We start from the raw sequence: 25,593 nt of genomic DNA, 5'->3' as shown, positions 1-25,593 counted from the left end.
CTGACACCCCTAGAGTCTAGAGACGTCTGCTGCTGTTCAACACGAGTTGGCGTGTTTAAAAACGGTTGTAAAGGTGTTCACTTTGGCCAGAGCGTCTCCTTAAATGACTCGTAATTCTTTTATGCCTTATCTCTTTCCACTCTTCAGCCCTTCAAACCATTCCTCGGGGTGCCTGTAGCAACAATGACCCTATTTAGAGGTTAATGTCCTGCAAAGCCACTCTGTGCTAAAACACGTACGTCTCTCAGCTCTCAGTCAACAGGGGGCTGCAGCTAACGCGGCTGAGGGGCTAAGGGCACTTTATGAACGAGGTGAATGAGTATTACACAGTACAGTATGAGAAACAGCTTGGTGGGTGGGGTGGGGGGGAGTAGCATACCGCAGTTCAAGCTTCAGTCCCAAACCACACACTACTGCACTTCACCTACTACACTGATGAGTGCACTTCGAATGGTTTATGCGCTATTTTTACACACTATGTAGTGAGCTAGTACGCGGTTTGGGACGCGGCAACAGTTTAGTATTTGCTTTTGTTAAGAAGAGCTAGAAACTTTAACCTGAGCTCAGGTGAGAGGCGGAGTTATCTTCCCCACCTGCATTCCGACAAGCCTCCTACGCTGTAATTGGCTAACATTGGCTTGCCTTTTGTGCTAGGATCCCACCTGCGCTGGGATTGGTCCATAATTTTCCGTCTCGTGCGCTTTGATTGGCTTATGGTACCGAGCGCCTACGCTATGATTGGATAGTATGGGCTCCCGTTCTGCGCTACAATTGGCTAGAAGTAATTAGTCGGGCCAATCCCCTCACAGAGGGCGGGGCTTTCCGGAAAGCGGGTGTGAAAAAAACACAGCGCTGAGCGCGGCGCTGCTTTCTAATGAATGAGCAGGAGGACTGTGCCCGTCTGCGCCTATTTGGCTAACTGTAGTTAGCATTAGCAGCGGGGCTGAGGGGTGTGAGAGAGGGAGAGGGGGTCCGGCCTCGCTGGACAAACGTTTTCCTTCGTGACAGCAGTCGTTTAAATGAGAAAATAGTCCCTGCAAAGGAGAGGAACCGTCCTCACAGGCCGCGGTGCTTCGGTCGTAAAGCTTTAGCCCCGTTCGCCTTCATATGAAAATGAAGTTCATCAGCGGGTCTCCTCAGCGGCGAGCTAGCATAGCCCATGGATATCGCTTCCTCCTTTCGCTTTCAGACATCAGCCAAGCCGATGCACCACTTCCCTTCGATGCGGTAAGCTGAGCTGGGATGAAAGAAGGGGGCTTGACGCTATGAGGGGCAAGTTGTGACTGAGGCTGGTCGCTCTTTTTCTCATGCAGTCGACACGCTCGTTTTTCTTGCTCAGAGAGACTCGGGCGTTACGTAACTGCATACAGTACCATTAATGCACTGGCTGTGAACGAGCAGCTCTAGCACAGGCAATGTCAGCAAATCATGATGTTTCTGTTCTTAATTTGTCAGTGTAGGTAATTATTCAGGTGCTCTGTGTAACACTAAGGCTGTAAATCGTGGTCCCCCAGCTATAGAGACCCCTGGCTTGCATTACTGTGCCTAAGCATATTTTTGATGCAGGGGAAAAAAGTCAAAACCCGTGAGTGAGCAAGGGAGGGCGCACAGGGTTACATTAGTGCAGATGGACTTGAGCTATACTGATGAGTCTGAGAGTGCCTGCGTCAGACTCCCTGACTCTTTGCTGATCAATGACAGCAGTTTTTGCTGAATGTAGAGCTTTTTCAGTCCTTGGAGCGCTGAACCAACAGCAGAACTCCCAGCAGTGTTTATGTAAGTCAGCGCAAGAGCAAAGAGCAGCTCTGCTCCTACCATTTTAGCGTTTTCCTGCACTAACAAACCTCATTTCAAGCTCTTGTGGGGGATATAAATCCTCTCCAGGTGTATCAGATAGAATAGGATGTCTCAGATGCCACTTTTTCACATGTTGAAACTTGTCGATACTGATCCAGTATTTTCTTCTTTAACAGCTACAAAGCTTTAAAATTCATTCTTTTTCCCTTTGATATCAGATCCATCATTTTTTGCCGATGTTGGCCCGGTTCCAGATGCCGTCTTTGGAATATCTAGAGTATTTGTCATCACGCAAGTACAATGAAATTAAACTCCCAGAATAGAGTGAAGGCTGAACAGTGCATCAACGTATATGCAGTATAGTCGCACCATAAACGTCATTGTGAATTCAGTTATTACTCAGCTGTTCTGTACTTATGAGAGTGAGGATTTGAAGGGTGGGTCATATTCTGGCCCATTTAGAGATTAATTTGTTAAATTAGGTGGTAACACTTTATTTGGAGTGTTTTTTTGTAGATGATTAATAAACTCTTAACAGAGTATCAGTAACACAACAACGCAGCAGTAGTGAAGCGACTGAATACACTGAAGTAAATATCTTGTAGATGTGCTGCATTACTTACATTACTCTAACCTCACTCAGCCTTACCCAAAAACCTAACACTAACCCTGGACCTAATCCTAACACCAACCTTAACCTCAACCTTAAACCTAACCCTAACCTTCACCGTAGCCCTAATCCTAACCTTAACCCAACACCTAACTCTAACCCTCGAATGTTTTTGACATGTTACTAACAGTCCGTTGAGTTTGTTTCATCTAAAGGGACCACTCAAAATAAAGGGACACCAATTAGTTGAACAAGGTTTGCACCAAAATGTTCAGGACAGTGCAGCTGGGAGTTTATGTTAGGAAAGTACAGGCCGAAATGAGGGGTTTTAGGAGTTGACTGTAGATGGCAGCGGGACTGGGTTTCGAAAATTTGATCCTCTTATGATACTGAACAAATTACTTCACTATTACCAAGTATCAGAAAAGTCATTCAGTACCTAAGTAGTGAGTCTTATCAGTATCCAGAGCCAATAGGCCTGGCTGGTCCATAATCTAGACTGCTGATTGGCTGTCTAAATTACATTGCATATACAGGTTATTACCACATCAGTACGTCATCCGGTTTAAGCCCCACTATTTCATTTTGTAATTTAAAAGAAAGTATCCCAAATCATGTCATGAAGTGCTATCAAACTCCAGCTATCAGACTGCTGTCAAATAATTGTAAAAATGACCCAGCCCTAATTTATCCTAATAACGCAAGTGTGAACCGGCAGCCTGACATATTATTCAGTGTTGAAGGCTTAAAGCACAGGTGTCAGGCTCCAGTCCTTGTGGGCCAGAACACTGCAGACTTCAGTATACTGCTTCAGAGAACACACTTAAATCAGCTCCACAGCTAATTAGCAAGGCCTTCATGATCTGAATTCAGACTGATAGATGAGGGTAAACACTAATCTCCACAGCACTTTGGCCCAGAAGGTCTCCAGTTTGACATGCCTGCCTTAAAGCAACATTGTGTAGGATTTGGGGATTTGGAGACCTCTATGGCGCAAATATCGTATCGTCAGTTGTACTTTGCACCCCAACAAGCAGATGAACCTGATTTTAGTGAGTGCGTTGAAAGAGTATTCGAAGAAAGCTCAGTTCAAATCTGTGTAGGACGATGATTTTGCATTTGAGACTTGAACATCGAGCCAGACCTTCTTTTTGAGTCTGTGACGTAAATATGTAAAGAAGTTTGACATGGTCCTAAGAACTCCCGCCAAATCCACCTCTGCATCCCTGACTTTGAAATGATTTTTATTAATTATGAATTATTAATAATTTCAGACTTTACAGGGCGACTCAGTGCAGTGCCCATGCACCATATTTTATTGTGTTCTGTTTTCCTCACACTCAGTGAGGCTACTTCCTTTAGTTTTAACAAAAAATATTACAAAGTGCTGCTTTAGGTTAAAAAAATGGATGTGCTGGCCTTCTTGGTGAAAAAAAAGGACTGCAGCTTAATATAGAGAAAATCAATGTGAATTGCAATGGGTCAGAAAAATTGCTATTATATATTTTCCTCAAATTGTTTAGCCCTGCTGTAGTGTTACTACATCAAAGAGGGAATTACAACGCTCATATACAGTTTATAAAACAGCTGATACACTCAAAAAACAGAATGCTTGGAATTTACTCGATGCAAATATGTACATCAACAGAATAAAATCTAACATTAGTACAGTTTTGTCTTTCAATTTGCATGTTTTTGACAATAATTACATTTTACATATAGCTTATCAATGTGTAAATTAAATAAATTAAGTAAATTCAGCACATTAAACCAGCCATTAGGGGTGTACTTTGTGTACTTCTGGTGCCGGTCCCAAGCCCGGATAAATGGTGAGGGTTGCGTCAGGAAGGGCATCCTGCGTAAAATTTATGCCAAAACTATCATGCGGGTCACGAATATGATGGAGATGAAGATGCTGAGATTTTCGATGGGAGTGACAAGGATGGACAAGATTAGAAATGAGCAGATCAGAGGGACAGTGAAGGTGGACCAGTTTGGAGATAAAGCCAGAGAGGCCAGGTTGAGATGGTTTGGACATGTGTTGAGGAGGAATAGTGGATATATTGGGCAAAGAATGTTGGAGATGGAGCTGCCGGGTAGAAGGAGAAGAGGTAGACCTCAGAGAAGGTTTATGGATGTAGTGAAGGTGGACATGGAGATGGTTGGGGTGAAAGTAGAGGAGGCAATGGATAGGGCAAGATGGAGGCAGATGATCCGCTGTGGCGACCCATAAAGGGAGCAGCCGAAAGAAGAAGAAGTAAATTCAGCACATTAACTTTTTTCACTATAAGACGTAGGCTAATCTCACATAAGTGCAACACTTGTCTTAACCATAAACTTTGCTTGCATGCTTTAAGGAAAATGGCGTTACTGTTGCAGATTGCCCATAAAACAGAATGTCGTGATATAAGCTTTAAGATAGCTGCCCTGTTGATCTTGTGTGAATGATGCTCCTTGCGAACAGTGTTGCTCTAATAATAGCTGCACCTTTAGTGCCCATACACACCAAAAATAGCCCTCAGAGGCAACGTGACACTGTCCGCATGGACGCTGCTGAGAACCTGTTGCATTGCTGCCCGTCTGTGTCACCTTCAGTGCCTCCCGCTGATGAGTTAGCAGGGTTTTAACCTTCTGCCATCGACTGCATCCCTTATTTCCACCGAAAGACAAACGAGCAGAGAGTCCGTGCAGACTCTGTATCGGAAAAGCATTTCTAAAAAAGATTAGCCTGCTTATTGTTTTCTTACTCGCTTTGCATGGCTTTTTTCATGACTTCTCGGCTTTCTTTGTCAAAATCAATATCTTTTGTCTATTAGAATCAGTGCTTGCAATTAATTAGCTTTTTTTGATCAGTTGTACTTGCATGGTTATTGTGACTGTAATCAGAGGGATGAGAGGGAGGCGGTGCTGAGCTGGTGGCCACATTGTTTTCTTATTTTGCACATGGTTGTTCCTGGAATATAAACCAAATTGCCCAGCTTGTACTCAGTCAAGGGAGAATATAAGGGGAAGGCAGATGTTATTGACCTTGTGGCCTTAGGGGATAAACACCCAAATGAAAAGAGTTTAGGGACACTGATTGGATGCAGGAGAGGAGCTGTTGGTAGTAGACAGGAGTAAAATCCATCCGTCTCCTTGGAAACCAGAGACTGGGCTGCAACACAAGCAGCCTCCATTTTCATAAGGCACGAGGTAAGGAGACGGTTTCTCTATGGTATCTGTGGCTTTTTGCTTGAGAGAAGAATTCGCCAGGATTAGCTGCATGAAGGTAAAGATGCTAGTATGAGAATATGAATGTGTGTATTTATAATGGGTTTGTGCAAACTTTGGACACTGTGAATATGTACTGTTATATTATTATACTATCATAATACAGCATAATGTATAATCTAGTAAGGTTACATATTAAATAGTATTCATAGTAATATTTGTCATGTTCTTTCCCTCTTACATATATATATATATATATACACACACACACACACACACACACACATGTCTATAATAATTTATTTATTGAATTGTGTAATGTCATTTTCATCAGTCTTATTTGATCTAATAGCCCATTTCCCATATATGGCTGTGGTTAAGTTGCATTATGTATCATATCCTTTAATTACCGCTATCTTAGATGTTTCCATGTGTTGCCTAATTCATTTGAGGTTTGTATCACACTTGATTAGAAAGCTTTAAGATCTGCAGATTTTGAATGGGTGGTGATGAACTGATAGTTCTCATGCGATGTTTAGATATTTTTGAGATGAAATGGAGGTATTTGCCAGGAGGTGAGGAGATCACGTATTAATCAGAGTCATTGTTCTGGCTGGAATGTGCTGATCGTGTAAGGTCACTGTAAATGTTTGGCATTTTTAAAGAAAGCCTGCATGAAGTTCAAATCAAATATCCTCGATTGATCTTTCCAGCGCCAGTTAATATTCAGCATATTTCTGAATATTCAGAATATTTCTCAGGTCTCATTGATGCATCAGTTGGAGAAGGTAATCTTTGAGCTGATGCTGATTGTAATTGATTTATTGCGAAAGTGGAAACAGCACATAAAAGCACCGCTTTCACTCTTGACAGCTGTTTTGTAGTGTATATTTGCTCGTGTCGCCGGCAGTGAGTTGAAGGCAGATATTCAGGCCAATGAGCGTGAGTCACTAGGCAGATCCTTTCTTACTTTGTTTACTTTCCTCATTGTGTGAGGTTCTAAAAGGCATCAGAGACTGTGGCTGATGGAGGAGAATAATGAGATTCAGTATTCATTCATCATTGTAGGACTGTTGTATTTTAATATGACTTGTCAGATTAAATTAGATAAACTAATGAATTATGAATGGGCACTGACCTTTAATTGGGTGAGCTTGCATGCTGTAGGCTTTTTCTCAGAGATCAGGAGTCAGTTTCCTACTGTGCATCATATCTACTGTGATTTATTACATACTTTGTAAACTCTCATTCTTTGTCTTTAATATGTTTTCTGATGTGCTGCTGATTAGAAGCATTCAAACAGTCACTAGCAGACCTGTTGGCCTTTACATTGTGTGTAAATTTCATGATGAACGTAGCAAAAGAAACGGCTCAAAATTCTGGATCCATTGACTCACATTAAAAGTAAAGTAGTTTTTTTTTCCCTTCTCCTGTAAGGTTACCATTTTGAAGAAACAAGGTTTTCTTCTGACAGCAGCGCTATGTTTATTCCATCTAAACTCTTCACTCTTTTCAGTAAAATTGAAAAGAAATTGAATATATATTGCTCGATTGTAAATTCTGCTGTTGAGATTAATCAGTTAGTATTCTGATTAAGTTAAAATGTTATGACCACATTTATGTATAAAATATCTTTGAATTTTAGCAAGGTCAAAAATGACCCTTTGAAAAACATATTATTTCTTAGGCTGTGGTGTTGTTTGAATCTGATATTGCCCAGACTGACTGCATCACCAGACCAGGATTGGTTCGCTTCTGTTATAGAGGAGAGAGGTCATTTTTAACGGAAGTGTGAAAGAATCATATAACCACACAGGAGTAACTTAAAACATAGCAGCCGGGCGCTGGAGTGCAGCTCGATCAAGCCGACATCGGAGTGTGATGCATTAGAATCAGTCGATTCTGCACTGAAATTGCATCTACTGTTATTGCAGAAAGCATGACCTCTGTAACGGAGACTACCTCAGTGTAGACCTTAAAAAAACTATTTTGTATTATGAAAGAATGCCTGGATTAAATTACATGGGCTAATTTGTGTTAAGCGGGTGATTAAGGAACCAGACGTCTGAAACATTTAATGCCTCTAAAAGCAACCTCACAGAAGGTTCTTACTCAAAATGGTTATGAATGTGTTGTGTGATACATGAGACATTGTTTTATAATAGTTTTGAGAGAAGATATTGGCTTGAAATATTCATTACATTAAAGGCAAACAGATAAGTTTAGGGCGTCATTAGGCAAAATAGTGACGGTATATTTTACTTTAGTCTTTGGCTGACCCACAAAAAAGCTTCTGTTGATCCTACTTTGTCCTGACATTAGCAATTTATGTGCGTGATATTTTTTTGTTGATATTGTCTTACCAATCACTTATTTCCTCTTTTTTTTTTCCATTTTACCAAATCAGTGTGTTCAATCTGAGCTCGATTCCCCCCAATTTTTTTTGTTAAAATCGCCTTATGTATTAGAAAGCTACTAAGTACTGCTAACAAGGCATTTTGTTTTTTCTTGTGCACTTTTATCCCTTTGTATGGTGTGCAGGCCTCAGCGCACTGTTTGGTAGAAATCAGTGAATCAGATTTATTTTCAGGAACACATCCTCTGAAATATGGCCTTCTTTAGGGGCCTCAGTGTTTCTGCTAGAAGACTTCAAACAAACCAGCACACACACACACACACACACACACACATGATCATACACAGAGCTCCATTTAAGATTCTTAGAAGTATATGAGCTGGCAGTGACTTCACTGCAGAATCCGTGGAATGTGGACGGAGCAGAGGGTAATTAAAATCGATCCTCTATATTCCTGTTTCTCCATAAGCTGCATTGATTTAAGGGGTCAGTGCCAGCTTATTATAGAGATCAATTATAGAGGAGGTCCTGGAGGGCAGTCAAAAGGGGAGGTCAGCCAGCTAGCCTTTTGATCAGAACATGTTGATATTATTTTAAAGATGTCCACATCTCTAAAATCCCATTATCTCTATTGGATTGTCAGTTATATTACTGTACATTTCCTTTGCAGTACGTTCAGAGGTGACAGGGTGTGAAAAGCTAATAGATTTTAGAATTTATGTGTCACCTTTACTAGGAATGGTTATGCTTTTTAGCCTCACTTACTGTTGTACTGTCTTGATAGAGTGGTTTGTGTTTGTTTTTTCCCACTAAAGCAGTACATCACTCCAGGCTGTATTTCATTTTGTTTTACTGTACATGGGTAAGAGTGTTATTGTGTTTAACTGTTGGCTCTGGAGATCTCTTGTTGAGAACTATGACGATGTCACAGCCATCCATCGTTAGGAATCCAGTAGAGCAGAACTGGCCTCACTCTCTGGGTGGGTAGGATGGTATCCCCCCTCCCGCATCACTCAGTATGATGCCAGCCAAAGTGGGTCAGCATCAGTTATCTGATGTAGCACAGTTGGCAGTTGGTGTTATCCAAGGTTGTTGAGCTGACCATTGATGTTTTGTTAGCAGTAGTTTGAACAGAGGCAGTTGTGTTTCACATGTCTCGAAGGATTTGGGCACTGCTTATTTGGGAGGAGGAAGGGGAGGGGGGGGTTTACAGTGCAAATCCAAAAATGTATTATAGGTGCAATAATTGTGATAAACAGTTCTTTTTGCCTAAGAAATGTAGTTAATGTATGCTGAAAAATATAATGGTCTAAGAAAATTACTGTACGAGTCTTTGGTCAAACATGATGCCATGAGCAGCATGATGGTATGGTGGACTGGATAGTCTCATAATGCATTACGGCATGTCTGCTTTATTTATTTTACCTTCCTCTTTCTAGTTCCCATTTTATGGATTCTGATATGGACTATGAGAGGCCAAATGTCGAGACTATCAAGTGTGTGGTTGTTGGGGACAATGCTGTGGGAAAGACCCGGCTCATCTGTGCCCGGGCCTGTAATGCCACCTTGACCCAGTACCAGCTACTGGCCACACATGTGCCTACTGTCTGGGCCATAGACCAGTACAGAGTGTGCCAAGAGGTGAGGAACACGTACACTCAATGTCAGTGTCCCATTGAATATTAAATTGGATGCAGTTTAAGTCGCCTCATGCACAGAAACAGGTCACATAAACATGGAAATGTTGCATACATTTTGTATACGGTTACTTGGGTAAATCTCCATGCATGTGATAGGTGTGTTTCTCCAACCAGGTTCTAGAGCGCTCTAGGGATGTGGTGGACGATGTCAGTGTGTCCTTACGGCTCTGGGACACTTTTGGAGACCATCACAAGGACAGACGCTTTGCATATGGCAGGTCAGCTACATAACTTACAAATAAACTGAATAATAAATGTGTAGTTAAGTTGATTCCTTAGTTTGTTAATTTATTTTTAGAATTTTCTTGGAGTGGTTATGTATTAAAGCTGTCTTTGCACTTGCAGCGTCATGGTATTAGTCTTGGTTTTGATGTGTTGCCTTTCTTTTTTGTGTGGCCTCGTAAAGCTTTACTGTAGTAATGCATTGCCACTTATCATGTTGTTGTAGGTCTGATGTAGTGGTGCTGTGCTTCTCCATTGCAAACCCAAACTCCCTGCACCATGTGAGGACCATGTGGTACCCAGAAATCAAACACTTCTGCCCTAGAGCTCCAGTCATTCTGGTGGGTTGCCAGCTGGACCTGAGATATGCTGATCTAGAGGCAGTCAACAGGGCCCGCCGCCCGCTGGCCAGGTGAGACTTTCTCCTTTTACATTGGCCATTTCTGGTGCAAGTCATCGTTCTAGCAACGCCAATACATGTTTACTAATACAAGTCGAAGAATACAGCTTCTGTACCACTGTGCCTCATACAGTGACATTTAAGGCATAGTTCAACCAAAAATCACACATACACACACACACACACACACACATTTTTTAAACCACTTATCTGCCTGGATTGCGGGGGTACTTATCCCAGTAGTCATTGGGCTGCACCCTGGACAGGTGACCAGGCCATCGCAGGGTGCCAAAAAAATCAAATTTACATAATTTTCCTCTTACCCCATATATAAACAATCAGCCAAGACCACATCAGATTGTTAAGTAATCTTAATTCGACTTGATTAAGTGGATTCTGACACAATATGACACAACTTTTCTATAAAAATGGATAAAAGTATTAACAGAATTCATGCTTCATTGAGGCTCCTACTGTTTTTAGGTATGCAGCAAATTTTTGTACATTTTGAGTTGGTATGTTATGTGTAAGTTTGCAAAATATTGAGTGGTTTAGCATAAGTTTCCATTATATATTATACAGCCAAAAGTATGTGACCATCACACCTATATGAGGTTATTGAACATTCAATTCCAAAACCATGGGCATTAACATGAGGCCTTCACCTAGTAAATGTAAAAGCCTTCACTCCTCTGAAAAGGCTTTCCACTAGAATTTGGGGTATGTCTATAGAAACATGTGCCCAGTCAGTCAAAAGAGCATTTATGAAAGCTTTGTTTGCTGTATGTTCATTACCCTTCATTGGAACTAAGGGGCAGAGACCAAACTCTGAAAAACATGTGGCATCCTATAATGGTGCCACATTAAAAGTCACTGAGCTCTTCAGTATGACCCATTCTATTGTTAATGTTTGTTGATGGAGATTGTATGCCTATGTGCTTGACATTATTCACCTTTTAACAATGAGATTGTCTGAAACCCTTGAGCATAGTAATTAGGAGGGCCATTAATCTGAATCTAGAACATTTTATGCTTCTGTATTTCAGGCCCATAAAATCAAATGAGATTCTGCCTCCTGAGAAGGGCCGTGAAGTGGCCAAAGAGCTGGGCGTTCCGTACTATGAAACCAGTGTCGTTGCTCAGTTTGGAGTCAAAGATGTTTTTGACAATGCCATCCGGGCTGCCCTCATCTCGCGCCGCCATTTACAGTTCTGGAAATCCCACTTGCGGAATGTGCAGCGGCCTCTCCTCCAGGCCCCTTTCCTCCCTCCAAAACCACCTCCTCCCATCATCACGGTACCTGCACCACCCAGCAGCATTGAGGAGCACCCGGGCCGGTTGCTGGAGGATCCGCTGTGCTCTGATGTTATCCTGGTCCTGCAGGACCGCCAGCGGATCTTTGCTCACCGTATCTATCTGGCTACGGCCTCCTCCAAGTTCTACGACCTTTTCCTGGCTGAGCGCCATGCTCCTGAGGACACTAAGAAAGAGAAGGAGCGTCCACGGCCTCCACTGTCTGGACGGGAGCTGTTGATGCGGGCTGCCAGTTTTGATGTTTGTGAGAGCATAGATGAAAGAGACAGGGCAAACCTTCGGGCTTGCACCAGCGATGGAACCCTCAAAGGTGGAGAAGGTGGAGGCCGGCTACTCCCTGCCTTTAGCCGGGCTTTTGTCAGTGTCCAGGAAGAAATGGTAGATGACCCAGTGACCTTCAGCTCCAGGCAGATGACCGTGATTCATATGGACCCCTCAATGCAGCCGGGGCCATTTAGGGCTGTGCTGCGGTACTTGTACACAGGGAAGCTGGATGAGCGGGAGAAGGAGCTGATGCAGGTGGCGCACATCGCTGAACTGCTGGAGGTATTTGACCTGCGCATGATGGTGGCCAACATCCTTAACGATGAGGCATTCATGAACCAGGAGATCACCAAGGCATTCCATGTGAGACGCACCAATCGAGTTAAAGAGTGCCTGGCTAAAGGAACATTCTCAGGTGAGAAGCATGTGAATGGTACCCTACTATTTATAATACTGTTATAATACTGTTTGGAATCATTTGTCATTGTCATCTTTCACCGACTTCAACAAACATAGATTGGGTGAAATTGAATGGATATCAAATATTTTGAATAATACATCCACCACACTAGATCACCACCATACATCAGTAACTGTAGGACTTTCTCTGAACATGTGCATATATTTACCAGGTGTTTGCAGATATTTCAGTTGTTGTTGGGAATGCGCCACATTTGGTACCATCTAAGTTGCAAGTGGGCTGTGTTGTAGTGGATAAGCTGATGGGTCAAATTTTTAGACTAATAGAGTGTCAAATATGAGCAAAATATTCTTCTCTCTGAAGAACTTATCTAGGCTTCCATTGGATGAGCTAAGGGAGTGTTGTCCCACAACACTCCATATTCTCAAAGTGTGGAGCAAAATTGTAAATAAACAGTATGAGGAAATAGCATTCTGAATATACTTGATACAAGTGGTGGACGAAGTACACAAATCATGTACTTGAGTTAAAGTAGAGATACCCAAGGTAAAATATTACTCCAGTAAAAGTAGAAGTCCTTACTCTAGACCTCAACCTGAGTAAAAGTACAAAAGTATTTGCCTTCAATCGTACTTAAGTATCGAAAGTAAAAGTACTAAAAGATTAATTATGACTCTGATGTCCTGTTATCATTTTTATAAGCAGACTGGCTTCATGAACTCATTTCAGGTGAAAGTCCTCCAGCGTCTCTCTTGGTAAACCAGTCTTTTAATAGAACGTCATTAATTAGTGACGCTGACGTCTATTAAAATGATCATAAGCACAAAACACTGAAGCTAAACCTGTTTCCATCAGGGAGAACCGAGTGGCTCTAATAGCCTTTTTACAAGCAAGCAAAGTTCCAGTTTAAGATTTATTTGTAACTTAGTTACAAGTTGAATAAAAACTTGCTTTCAACACAGGTTCACAAATAAGTTTTCCTTTACTGTATTGATCTGTAGGTCTCTGATCATAAACTAACAAACTAATTTACTATAAAATGAAAGTGTTTGTACAAATTCAGAAAAAAAGACACATGACAGTCACAACTGCATATGTGGACATATTTCTATATTGTGGTCTATTTACACAAAGTTAGGTTAGTTCATCATGTAGGTGACGTACGTGCTCCCAAAGTTTTACGCTGCTGCGCTGATGTTGAACCGTGTGCTGCACTGGGTCGGTATGACCAACAGGTCAAAGCTGCTGTGTCCTGATTGGTGTTCTTGCTTCACACTTCTTTTGCTTTGACATGTTATGTTTTATGCACACATAAACCAAAAGAAACGACAGATTTCTCACAATGTAGTGGAGTAAAAAGTGAGATATATGACTGAGAAATGTAGTGGAGTGAAAGTTAAAAGTCGCACAAAATGGAAATACTTAAGTAAAGTACAGATAGACGAAAAAACTACTTAAGTACAGAAACTAATTACATTTACTTAGTTACTGTCCACCACTGCTTGATACTCCGAGAGGACTGAAAAGATTTACTGAATGGTTTGCCCTAGTCGAAAAGCTTGTAATTATGCCAGAGAGCAGTTTGTATGCCTTCTCTTATACATCAGTGTGACATGGGAAACCCATAAACGTCCAAAAGGCTACTCCAAAAGGCTAGAGAGTTGGACATAATACATCCCTACATTAGATTACATTTTGTCTGACCATATCAAGTAAAAACATCCTGCAGCCTGTAAGGTTTTGCAATAGATTCTTGGCCAATATAACTTTTATGTTTGTTTGTATGTTTTAAATTTATACTACAACGTGCTTCACTGACAGATATGAGTGTCAGTTTTTAATTGTCACACCTAAACTTAAATAAACAGCTGAAAGTCACAGGTTTAAATAATATAAATATTGTAGCACTGGGGGGAGGAGCTACCTATGTTGATTGAAATGTGAACTAGACCAGAGGTGCACAATGTAATTAAAAATATTTTTATATCTGTAAGAATACTGAATCACTTCTACGTGTCAAAAGCTTTTTTGTCAATACATAACACGCAACATGAGGCTTTTGTTTTTCGACACCATGTTGTCTTTCTGACGTACCACAAAAAAAAGCAACAAATAAGGAAATGAGAATCATTCTGTACATTTATCCGCCACTAAATACTTACTTAAATTAACAACATTTAAACATCACACAAACACTTCTGCGCATGAGTGTGCGCATATTGTGGTGCTCTGTTTTTTCTTTTGCTGTGTGTAGAAATCTTTTTTTCTCTGTCCCTCTATTGTGTTTCTCTTTCTGCAGTGTTTGGTTATTTTGCTATGCTTAAATGTGTAGACATTGCATTTTTGAAATGTCTGCACAGTATATTTTCAGTATAAACTGCAAAATTGCTATGCTGTTTTTTTTTTTTTTTTAATCCATATCCTTCAGCAGAAGTCAACATCATTTGAGACACAAGCAAACTGAATGTTCCTGTATCAAGCTTTTTTCCCCTCTACCTCATCACGAAATTGAGCAACTCGGTCATTCACCCCCACAGCGATGGACCGGTCTCCGTATTTTGCCAGCTGGCTTTTTAAGCTTATTTAATCAGAAGTCTTTCGGGAGAGCCAGTGATGTTTTTCAGCACGTTCGGGGTTTGAAAGGGGTATCAAGCTGCTCCTCCACTGCTGACTTGGCTTTCTTGTGGTCCTTACATAAGCAAAGAGCGTTCGTATTTATTTATTCTTTGCTTCACTCACTTCCATCAGCTTTTAAGGAAAATGGAGTATTGACTGAGGGAATTGCAGACTGCCAAGATAACGACGTTTTAATCAGATCCTCACCAGTGTCTCAGTGAACAGCACTGCTGTGAAATAAGAAAAGCTACAAGATATTGTCATCATCTCTGTTGGACACCTAAGTTAGAGGCACATGTTTATTTTTTCAATGTATGTTTATGTCACAAAGATACAAGCTGCTCATGGATACGTACATTATGGCTTTATGTCAATAAAGAACATGTATTTTCACTGTTTGGTGTTTTTATGTGTGCCAGATGTGGTGTTCAAGCTGGATGATGGTACGATAATGGCCCATAAGCCTCTGCTCATCTCAAGCTGCGACTGGATGGCAGCCATGTTTGGAGGACCCTTTGTAGAGAGCTGTACTAAAGAGGTACATCAAGGTTCCTCAGTTTCTGAAGTTATTGTTCTTTTGTTACACAGTCAGTTTACACTCCGTAATTATGTATATGATTGTACAGAATCACATTCACATACATTAGTTACACAATGAATTCTATTCTTCATAAACAGATTTGAGTCAACTTCAGATTTTTTTCTTCTGCTTCTTTTTTGTCAAACAAATGTATCAAATGTATAAAAAATGCCGGATTTATTTTACTTTCAAATGCAAATATGATATGGATCCATATTGTGAGTGCTGTCCACACTTTTGACTTTCTGCTGGTTTCAGTAAACTGTGAGTGAGAATTACACAAAATGTAAGAAGAGCTTTCCCAGAGTTTAGGAAATGCTCTTTTTTCCAGACAATGCGTGACTAAGTCAGCTGTGGTTGATCTGTGGTTTACAGCCCATAGGAAGTGAACCCAACATATGACCTTCTAGCATGATGTACTGTCGTGTGATGCTAGGAGAAACGTGCTAAAGACATGCTAAAATCAGAAATAAATACATTAAAACACATCATGATCTAATAACGTGTGAAGTAACACAGCAGCGAGAACCATGTATTAGAGCTCAATCTCTCTGACGTCATTTGAAAATTACCCTATTTTGTATCTTGCTATTTCAGTGGCCTTATTTAGTCATTTTTCTGCTGCTATAGGTGTGTATACAGTTACCAAGCACAAGTATAAGACCATGAAGTGCACCATTTTTACATTTGCCCCATTTAGAGTTTGTCAGGTTATAATGCAAATGCTGTGAGCATGTATGCTGGAAGCCAGAGGATGAGTTTGCCTGTATCTTTACAGTCTCGAGAAAATATACATTTTACTCCACATATGATTCTGTAGACAGCTGGTAGTATTTGAGCTTCGTCCAGAAATGCAGACAGATGGACTAAAATGTTAATTTGCCACCCAGTAAATAAAGGTTTTTAATTTTAAATTCACGCTGTACTGTAAATAACATGGTGAGCAGCTCAACAACCTAGCCAAGTATGGTTACACTGATTGAGTTAAAGTTTCCCATTGCAGTAATATTTTCATATTGTTTCACTGCAATGGCAGCAGCATTGTATCCTTTGCATTTGGGTATTTCAGACTGTAAATAAACAAGCATTTGTAAGTTTCTGCTGGTGTGCGTTGATGCCAGTTTCCTCCATCTCACTGATGCATGCAAAATGTGCTTAAGTGCTAACAGTGCCCCTTTGTTGGAAAACTTTAGCCTTCAAAATATGTGTGAGCTAGATAGGTAGGTATCTATTACATAAAAGTGCATAAGGTGCCTCAAACCTAAAAAAAGTTTTGGTTTATGAATTCCAAAGCTCAGTGGTTTGAAATTCCAAACCTTAATGGTTGTTTGAGCAATGATTTGATTTTTGTTTCCCAGGTGCTGTTTCCGAACACTACCCGCAGCTGTATGCGTGCGGTATTGGAGTATCTCTACACAGGCCGCTTCTGTTCTCGCCCAGACCTGGATGCAATGGAGCTCATCGTCCTTGCAAACCGTCTCTGTCTGCCTCACCTGGTTGCACTGACAGGTACACACGAACACACACGCATGCATACCAAATCTCTGCTAAGTGACTTAGTTGCTGTGAGCTTTACTGGGCCAGTAATGCACTTAAGGGTCCAAGTCTTATCAGCAGCTGCTCAGATCTCTGCTCAGTAAATTTAGACTTGTTGTCTGTTACAGCAGAGGAGAGACTGGATAAGACAGAAGCAGCTAAAAGGGTGGATATTTTTGTGCCAGGAAGGTGAAAGTCAGTTAAGAGCAGATATGTGACGGGATGCTTTTATGCTGCCAAAATAAAGCAATAGGATTTTTTCCTTGACATATCAATAATGCACTAAAGTTAATAATGTACAGCATATTAAATTAAGTTAAATATAAATGCAAATACGTAGCATCTGCATATTCTTCTATTAGTTTAACTGTATTTGTGTTTCAGAGTTGTACACTGTGACTGTGCTTATGGAGGCAGCCATGATGGGCGCTGACATAGATGGAGATGTACTGGTTTATCTGGAAATGGCACAGGTAAAATACTGTGTCCAGTCTGCCAGAAGCATCACACGTTAACTTGACAACTAGAGAGTCTTTAAGTGAACTACTGTAGAAGTAGTCTTCCTGACTAATGTGACACTGACATGCCTAGAATAGAAGCTGACTATCCACAAAAATGATATACCCAAATTTTTGTCTTATCTGCTGTCTGTTTGCATGTCTTCTCAGTTTCATGGCGCTCATCAGTTGGCTGGATGGTGCCTCCACCACATCTGCACGAATTACAATAGCGTCTGCCGCAAGTTCCCTCGTGATATGAAGGCCAAGTCAACAGGTACCTAATACACTGACCATCATTCACCATGTCATCATTCATCATGCATCATTCACATTATTACAGATGGGCTGTGTAATAATAAGTATGCTCTTAACACTTTAGTGTGTTTGACTAAAATCAATGCAGTTATTTAATTTACATCAAGAAAACTGCTCATTTTAACTACATGATGACACTTTTCTATGCTCGAAGATGCTATTCTCTTTTCCTCTCATCACAGTCCCTAAAACTCACTACTGCCACATAGCCATAACTATTTCTAGTGAGGATATATCTAGCAGTTATCTTCTACAAGGAGCTTATTGCTATACTTTTGGCACATGATTTCAGGCTTCAGCTAACACTACATCTTGCTTGCAAAATGGCACTGTTATTCTTAAGCAACTGAAAAGCAGGGGTTTCATTAAAGGTTTATGGATGACACCCTCCCCCCCTCCCCCCGACTCATATGAGTGGCTTACAACTTATGAGGTCTGATGTGATTGGCCAAGCTTGGGGTTCCACTTTTCATTTTTTGTTAGAAAATCCATGTAATGTGACCTACCAGATCCTAGGGGAGTTGGTGGAAGGTGATCTCTATCATGATCATAATTATCATCATTTTCTTAAATCACTTAATCCAGCTAGGCTTGTGGTAGCAGTTGAGAGAGCAGAGAGTCCCAGACGACCCTGTCTTGGCAACTTCATCCATCTAATTCCAGGGGACCCTGACCCTGACCTGAGCCGCTCCCAGGTCAACTTGGACATATAATCCCTCCAGCAGGTCCTAGAACGACCTTGGGTCTTGTCCCATTCGGCTGTGCCTGGTAAACTTCAACCGGGAGGCAGCCAGGGGCTTCCTAATCAGATGCCCGAGCCACCCCAACTGCCTCCTTTTAATGTGGAGGAGTAGCGACTCTACTCCGAGCTCCTCCCGGATGACCAAGCTCCTCACCCTGTTAAGTAGAGTGTAGCCCACCACCCTGTGAAAAAATTTTGCCACTTGCATCTGCAGTCTCGTTCTTTTGATCGTTACCCGAAGCTCATTACGATAGGTCAGGCTGGGGATGTAGACCGACAGGTAAACAGAGAGCTCTGCCTTATGGCTCAACTCCCTCTTCACCACAACCGCGTTACTGTTGCCGCTGGCGGTCAATCTCATGATCCCTCTTCCCACCACTCATGATCAAGACCCTGACATACTTTAAGTCCTCCTTACGTAGTAGGTCCTCTCCCCTTACCTGTAGTGGTCATGCCATCCTTTTCTCTGCTAGGACCATGGATCTGATAGGCAGGTGTTCCTTAGTCAAGCATATTATAATTTCTGGAGGATTATATCCTTGTCGGAACACAACCTCATGTTTTTAAAAAGTAAGAAAAAATGTAAGGGTTTTTTAAAATTAATTTTCAGCCATTTCTAATGTATCATTCTTCCTAAAATTATGAGTAAATGGCAGATAGCCCTTTTCAAATTATGTAAAAAAAATAATTTTAAAAGACAAAATAGGAGATACAAAGTTTTTATTCCAACAGCGATGATATAGAACTCTTTCTTGTGTCTTTTAGAAAACCAGGAATACTTTGAAAAACATCGCTGGCCCCCAGTGTGGTATCTGAAAGAAGACGATCATTATCAGCGGGCCCGTAAGGAGAGGGAGAAAGAGGACTACTTGTACCAGAAGCGTCAGTGTAAGCGCAAGTGGCTCTTCTGGAACCTTCCGTCCTCACCCTCCTCCAACTCCCCCTCTTCTCCTGGCTCCTCAGCTGTAATGTGATTGGCCATCGAAGGCCTTGCTGCTGGTCTGAGATGGAATGTAAATGCACACCTCAGCATTGACAGCCAATTTGGTTCAAATATACAGGCTTATCTGTCCATCATCCAGCCACTGAGTAGGAATCCCCAGGCACGCAAACAGAGGAACAGGCAGGAAAGCCAGAGAGTTGTAGGGTGGTTTTGCTTTTTTATTTTGCAGCTGATTGAGGACACAAATGAAGCTTTGATTCCTCAGCAGTTTAAAGGATGAAAGATCTCTGAAGCTGTGTATTTGGCCCAGACCCAGCAAATGAAAAGTGCTAAATGACACTACTGATAACTGCTAACAAAGTGCTTTTCATGTACAACACAGTACAGCTAAGAACAACCAAGCAAAATGTCCTGAAAAAAATGTTTTGGCTCCTCTTCAATCCTTGTTTTTTCAGAGAGGGGATTTAAGAGCATATTTTTGCTTTTCCAGTACAACAGAGATTTCAATACACAACTGATGATGGTCAAACGCTGCATGGAGGGGCATGCAGATATTGGCTGCCACAGAATGTTATATTAGGCTTACTCAGTCCAAATGATCCAGTGACACAATTGAATTTCTGGAATCAAATTATATGTTTCTTTTTTTTGTCCTTTTTTGTCCTGCTAGTGAAAACATTGTTGAATGTTAATTGACCCCAGGTGGCCCTGACAGTGACTTTGAAAGTGAATTGTTTATCCTGCTCACTGTGGTCTTTTTTTTTTTTTTTTTGTTCTGACCTTTCAGACAAAAAGGGCTCTCATTTTCTTGTTATAATTGGACCCTCTCTCATATGTTCACTGGACAAGGGGTCAATGTGAATTAGACATTGAGATGATAATGGATTTGCACACAAACCATTATTTGACATTATTCAGCAGCAATAGTCAAGTGCAGACCAGCACTCCTAAAAACTCAAAATACCCACCATATCATAACAAAATGTAATCACAAAAAAAAAAAATTCTCAAACAGCTCCCTGCCCCAAGTGAACGGTCACAATCTTTGGGGTCTTTACATGAGATATGAGCAATGGCTCAGTGCCCAGAGATCCTGTGTAGCCAGGGTGTGGCCACTTGCTGCAGTCTTTACCAAAGTAAATTATTGAAATGCTTTACTTCAAGAGTGCCCAGGCCTGCTTCTAGAGATACCGAGCTGCTTTAGTTTCAAGCCTAATCTACCACATTAGGCTGTAATTAGGTATGTCCTAATCCAATCTGAAAGACCCAATCCATGCACATTTTAATAGATCAGTATCGACTATTTCAAGCGTGATCAAATTCTAATCCATTGTCAAGGCTGTTCTACCTGATCTATTTACGCCACTGTTGTAGAGGTGACATTAATGCTCATTATCCACAACTTGAGGCACAATAGGGCAAGTTAAAAAGGAAAATAAAAACTGTGAGTGCAGCTATTATATCACGGTAAAATCATATTCATGTTGTTAGAGCAACTTGAAATCTGAAATTTGGCATTCAAGATATAAAATGGTATCAACTCAAGAGTGTGTCACACTGCACATGCTAAAAATGAAGTGCAGCATTTTAAAGTAATCGGTAACTACATCTCATCTAAGTTGGATTGTTTTTACTGACTTTGTGTTTGAAATCTGCGCAATGCAGCTGTTTTATACACAAAGATACAATATTGAAGAAGACAATACTTGGAGACATCCCTAGCTGAAATATTCAGATACTCCCGAGGAGATCCATTAACAGGGCCAGTTTTGATTACTGTTGGAAATAAGCTTTACCACGCAGTTGATCTCTAATAGCAGGGCTGGACATCCTTGTTTTACTTGGTGAACGCTGCATGTCACACACACTCAGAATTATAACGCTGGATATGCACATGTAGGCTCACGGGCAGGCCCGTGACCAGTTTATTTTATCTGGATGTTTGCTGTCATTTGCAAACAGTATTTGTATTTATGTAGAAAGCAAATGATGCTTATGGCTAGCTTTTATAAGAATTTAGTTTTAGAGCGCTGAAGTAATGTAGAATGCCATGCAGATGAAAATATGTTATACAATGAATTAAGCTTTTCTAAACACAGAGAAAAGCAGAATAGGAAATGTAGTATAAAATACCACTAAGCGAAACGCTTTTGAATCGAATGCATTTACTCTGCTTAATTTGAACCCCTTAGAGAAGGGTATATTGCAAGCATGGTGCATATTGAGTAGTATAGAACTGAACTACTCTGCAAATTAAGTTTTAATCCATGTCTTCTAGTTCAGCTGATACCCAGTTGTACACGATCTAATATGTAATCTTGGTTATTATACTGATGTGTAGGAGTGACCGCTGCTTAAACCAGAAAAGGACAAAAGCATCTGCAAAGCAACAACTCTGTCTTTATTCTTGCACATTAGAGTGGAACATAGTTTGTATCCCTTTCATTCAGCAATATTCATAAGGCGGCTCTCATCCTCTTTGCAAACGCAAAGAACAAATCCTTCTTTTCCTGCATGCAGCCCGGTGGCATTTACACAAATATTTCACCGTGACTTTTCAGATGATTATCTCATTTAATACCGAGAATGTCAGTTTACTTTACTGGTATTAATAATAATCGGAAAAGGCCTGCATGCACGAGATCAGAGTGAACCTCGGAGGGATGCCGGGTTGTTTCTCTTAGCTGTAAAAGCATAAATTGTCAGTGCTGTTTTCCTACAAGATGTAAATGGCCTGGAGCTGTGGTCCTCAGTGCCACGTCAAGACATTCAGACATATCTGAAATGCATATACAGTAATGGAGCAACCTGTCCAGTATCTGTGACACCATATAAAGTTTGTAATTCCTTTTAGTACTCTAGGTGTTGGAGTTTGGAAATGGCATGTCTACTATGAGTGAATCAAATGGCAAGTACCAGCACAAACTCAGCAATGCAGGGCAGTTTGTTTACACCAATGAGCCTTCACACTTAATACAAGGGAAAAGTTTTGGAAAGGTGATGTAGAGTTGCTATGTTTGTCGCCATCTTATGGTTGGAACCTGGAATCTATACTACACTGTGTGGTTTGCTTAATCTCTTTTCAGAGATTTTGGTACCGTGATTTGATCATTGTGGTCGCTTACATGTCTGTCACAGCTTGACAGTGAAGTTTGTCATATGAACCATGATTAACTCTTGCTTGCCTCTATACCTCTAGGGTTTCAGCAAGGTGCAATCAGCAACTGACATCTGGTCTTGACAGCTAGTGTCTGATTGGCCTTTTTTTAGTTTTGGTACAGAGAAATCTAGAGCATGCTACATGCATTTGTCAACAAGGTCGTACATTTGTCTACAAGGACCATGTCACCCACCAATTCCAGCCAGCAGCAGTTCTGGTCATGCGGTTTCAGGGCATGCAGCAGTTTAAAGTCTGCGCTCCCTAGATGCTAGGGTTCAAACTCAAGAACAAACTTAGAACTCATTTGTGTCAAAGTTAGACGTGTCAAAGTATCCTAAGCAGACACAGCCCGGAAAGCTATATGCTAATACATGAGTGGATACAAGTCTAAAACCATCTCCTTATACTGCAAATTTACTCCTAGAACTGCTGCTGACTCCAGATCTTAGGATGGATGCATCTCCAACCTTCCAGGCAGAGTACTTGGCAATAATTTTGGGAAATTGTTCCTGAAGATTTCGGACTTTGTAGTATTAATAATTAATTGGTAAAACACTGTCACCCTGGTGCCCGAGAGGAAGCTGAGTATTGATCAAAGTTTAATGATACTGAGCAAGCAAGGCTTTTTGACATTGACAAAGAATTTTTCAATACTTTGGTACTGAAGTAATCTGGTAGGTATCATAAAAGTATGGAATTTTGATACCCAGTCCTAGTTGAGAGTACTTGAAAAGAATTTAATGCTGTGGTCATTACAGCATTTCCACCTTTTGATGCAACAAATTACAAGAATTTTAAATATGTTCATTTCAAATGGGTAACTAAATCTAGTATAATGTCATTCAGGTTATGTTTCCATGCAAATGTTTTGTTTTGCAATATTCATATCATGCTTGAACTGGTTGCTAAATGGGTGTCTCTTATTTAAATATATACTGTAATACAGTATGCTAAAAGGAGCATCATCTAGTATTGCTGTACAGTCCCTAGTTCATCTGTTTTAACCCTTATGGAAACAGTTAAAATCATTTCTAAACCTACAAATTGCCAGTAAGCCCAAAATATTGTGCTTGAAAATGACACTGGCCACAAACATATCTATTTAAATGACCCAAGCATTAAAATGGTACTTTTTTTATTAGGGTTCTGTGATTATTATAGAAACTATACTGTTATTTTGACTGATATTGTGACAATGTTTTTTTTTTTTTTTTAACTGTGATTAACAGAGAATTTACATTCTAGTCCTAGTGCACTTTGTGGAAATGAGTGTAATTCTTTAAAGAATCAATGGATGTGTCAGAACTCGATGGATCCGCTCAAATCTATGAGATCCTAGACAAGTGGTTTGCAAAGTGGTCGTCAGGGCCCCCTAGATCAGGGGTGTCAAACTCTGTGGGCCAGAAAATGCCTTTGTTTTAATTTCATTTTACTTAACATTTTACTTTATTAAAAATATGCCAAAACTGCAACAGCAAAATATAGGCACTTGTAGTTATATTACATAAATACTAGTAGTATTAGGAAAAAACATTATATAGGCTTAAACCTCTTTAAATGTCCCCAGCTGATTGATTTGCTTGAACTAGACCCCAGGCATCTTTTCATTTGGAGGAGGTCAAATTATGTTGCAGTGCATGCTGGGGGTTGCAGTTCAGTGCATTGTGAAACGGGCTAATATAAAAACGGGCTAACATTTTCGCGGGCCAGATAGGCCTGACATGGCCTGCTGGCCTTGTGTTTGACACACAGGCCCTAGATGCTCCAATTTTGTTTTAAAATCGATCTCTGAGTTTGGAGGGAACCACTGTGTCTCTTAATGAGATATAGTTGATTTTGATGCAGCAGGAATGCTACTGTAACAAAATCAGCTTTTATGAATAACATCTGCAGAAACAAAAATGACATTTTATTCAGTATTTGATTAATTCTGACATGTTTGGCATTACAGCAAGACTGTATGGTACATCTAGGAGTCTTAGAGATTTTTACTGAAATTTACTGAATACAGATTTGGGCTGAAATTGTACATAAGTGAGCGTACCAATGCACATTTACAAATCGCTGTTGTCTGAACAAAATCTCCAAAATGGTAACTTTATAGGAGAAGGAGAAAACATACTTTACTTTTAATGTAAGTCAATGGAACCACGTCATTTTATGACGTTTCTTTTAGCCCATTCATCATGAAAATTACACACAATGTAAAGGGCAACCGGCGTTTTCAAATTATGATAAAAACTGAAAAATGGAGGTTTTGTTTCGACAACAGCGAAATGCTGATAAACCTCGCATTGTATCAGAAGTCTAGCAAAATATATTTTTGAAATTTGTTGACAGTCCATTTATTCATTAGAGAAGTATTTTGTCACGGTCAAATGGAAACAAAGACGTATTTCAAGTACAGCTCTTTGGAAAGTAATAACACAATCATTCAGGAACGTTTTGATCATCTCAGCTCTAAGAGTTGTAAAGTATATTAGAAAAGCAGTTTATGTACAAGCAAAAACAAATGTGAGACTTGTCAAAATTATGTTTTCTTTGGGCAGTAATGATTAGGAACAGGTAAAAATGTGTGGGAATTTCTCAGCAAATCAACCGAACCTGCATCCGCTGCTGCAGAAGAGACACCCCATGCCTTAATGTAAAATATACTTATGTGACAGTAAAGGGTTCTTGTCACTTTGTACTGTTTGTGTTTGTACTAAAACATGGAGAAACCTTTGTAAGTACCAAACATGTTGTACACCGTGTATGTATACATTATATACTGGAAATATTCATGCTATACGTGTGTGACATAGTGTGTGTTTTGATTGCTTTTATCAGAATATTTTGCCTACTTTTTGTTATTAATTGGTGTTATCAGAAAAGCACTTTAGAATTAGTGAAAATTGTCCATGTCAT

The 25,593-nt window shown here is 40.4% G+C and overlaps 1 protein-coding gene across 2 annotated transcripts; it reads left to right on the top strand.

Moving 5' to 3' along the window:
* Positions 1-888: 888 nt before the first annotated feature.
* LOC108426691 (rho-related BTB domain-containing protein 2) lies at positions 889-19,557 on the top strand. 2 transcript variants are annotated; one of them, XM_017696356.2, is made up of 10 exons: positions 889-1,227; positions 9,413-9,614; positions 9,788-9,891; positions 10,122-10,307; positions 11,342-12,288; positions 15,330-15,448; positions 16,849-16,999; positions 17,411-17,499; positions 17,695-17,800; positions 19,349-19,557. In XM_017696356.2, the coding sequence occupies exons 1-10, from the start codon at positions 1,160-1,162 to the stop codon at positions 19,555-19,557; spliced, it is 2,181 nt and encodes a 726-aa protein (XP_017551845.1). In that variant the 5' UTR covers positions 889-1,159. The 2 variants fall into 2 exon arrangements, with proteins under 2 accessions (XP_017551845.1, XP_037392087.1); XM_037536190.1 differs by having other exon boundaries at positions 9,770-9,891.
* Positions 19,558-25,593: the final 6,036 nt, after the last annotated feature.

The sequence above is a fragment of the Pygocentrus nattereri genome, chromosome 29, assembly GCF_015220715.1.
Source record: "Pygocentrus nattereri isolate fPygNat1 chromosome 29, fPygNat1.pri, whole genome shotgun sequence".
Lineage (NCBI taxonomy): Eukaryota > Metazoa > Chordata > Actinopteri > Characiformes > Serrasalmidae > Pygocentrus > Pygocentrus nattereri.
Note: the sequence above shows the minus strand (reverse complement) of the source record. Positions and strands in the feature narration are given on the sequence as shown.

What these genes read in the sequence shown, in the direction of transcription:
- LOC108426691 (XM_037536190.1), top strand. Translation starts at nt 1,160, where the DNA reads ATGGATATCGCTTCCTCCTTTCGCTTTCAGACATCAGCCAAGCCGATG. An exon ending in AGTACAGAGTGTGCCAAGAG is followed by an intron (nt 9,615 to 9,769) that starts GTGAGGAACACG and finishes TGCATGTGATAG; the next exon opens with GTGTGTTTCTCCAACCAGGT. An exon ending in TATGAAGGCCAAGTCAACAG is followed by an intron (nt 17,801 to 19,348) that starts GTACCTAATACA and finishes TGTGTCTTTTAG; the next exon opens with AAAACCAGGAATACTTTGAA.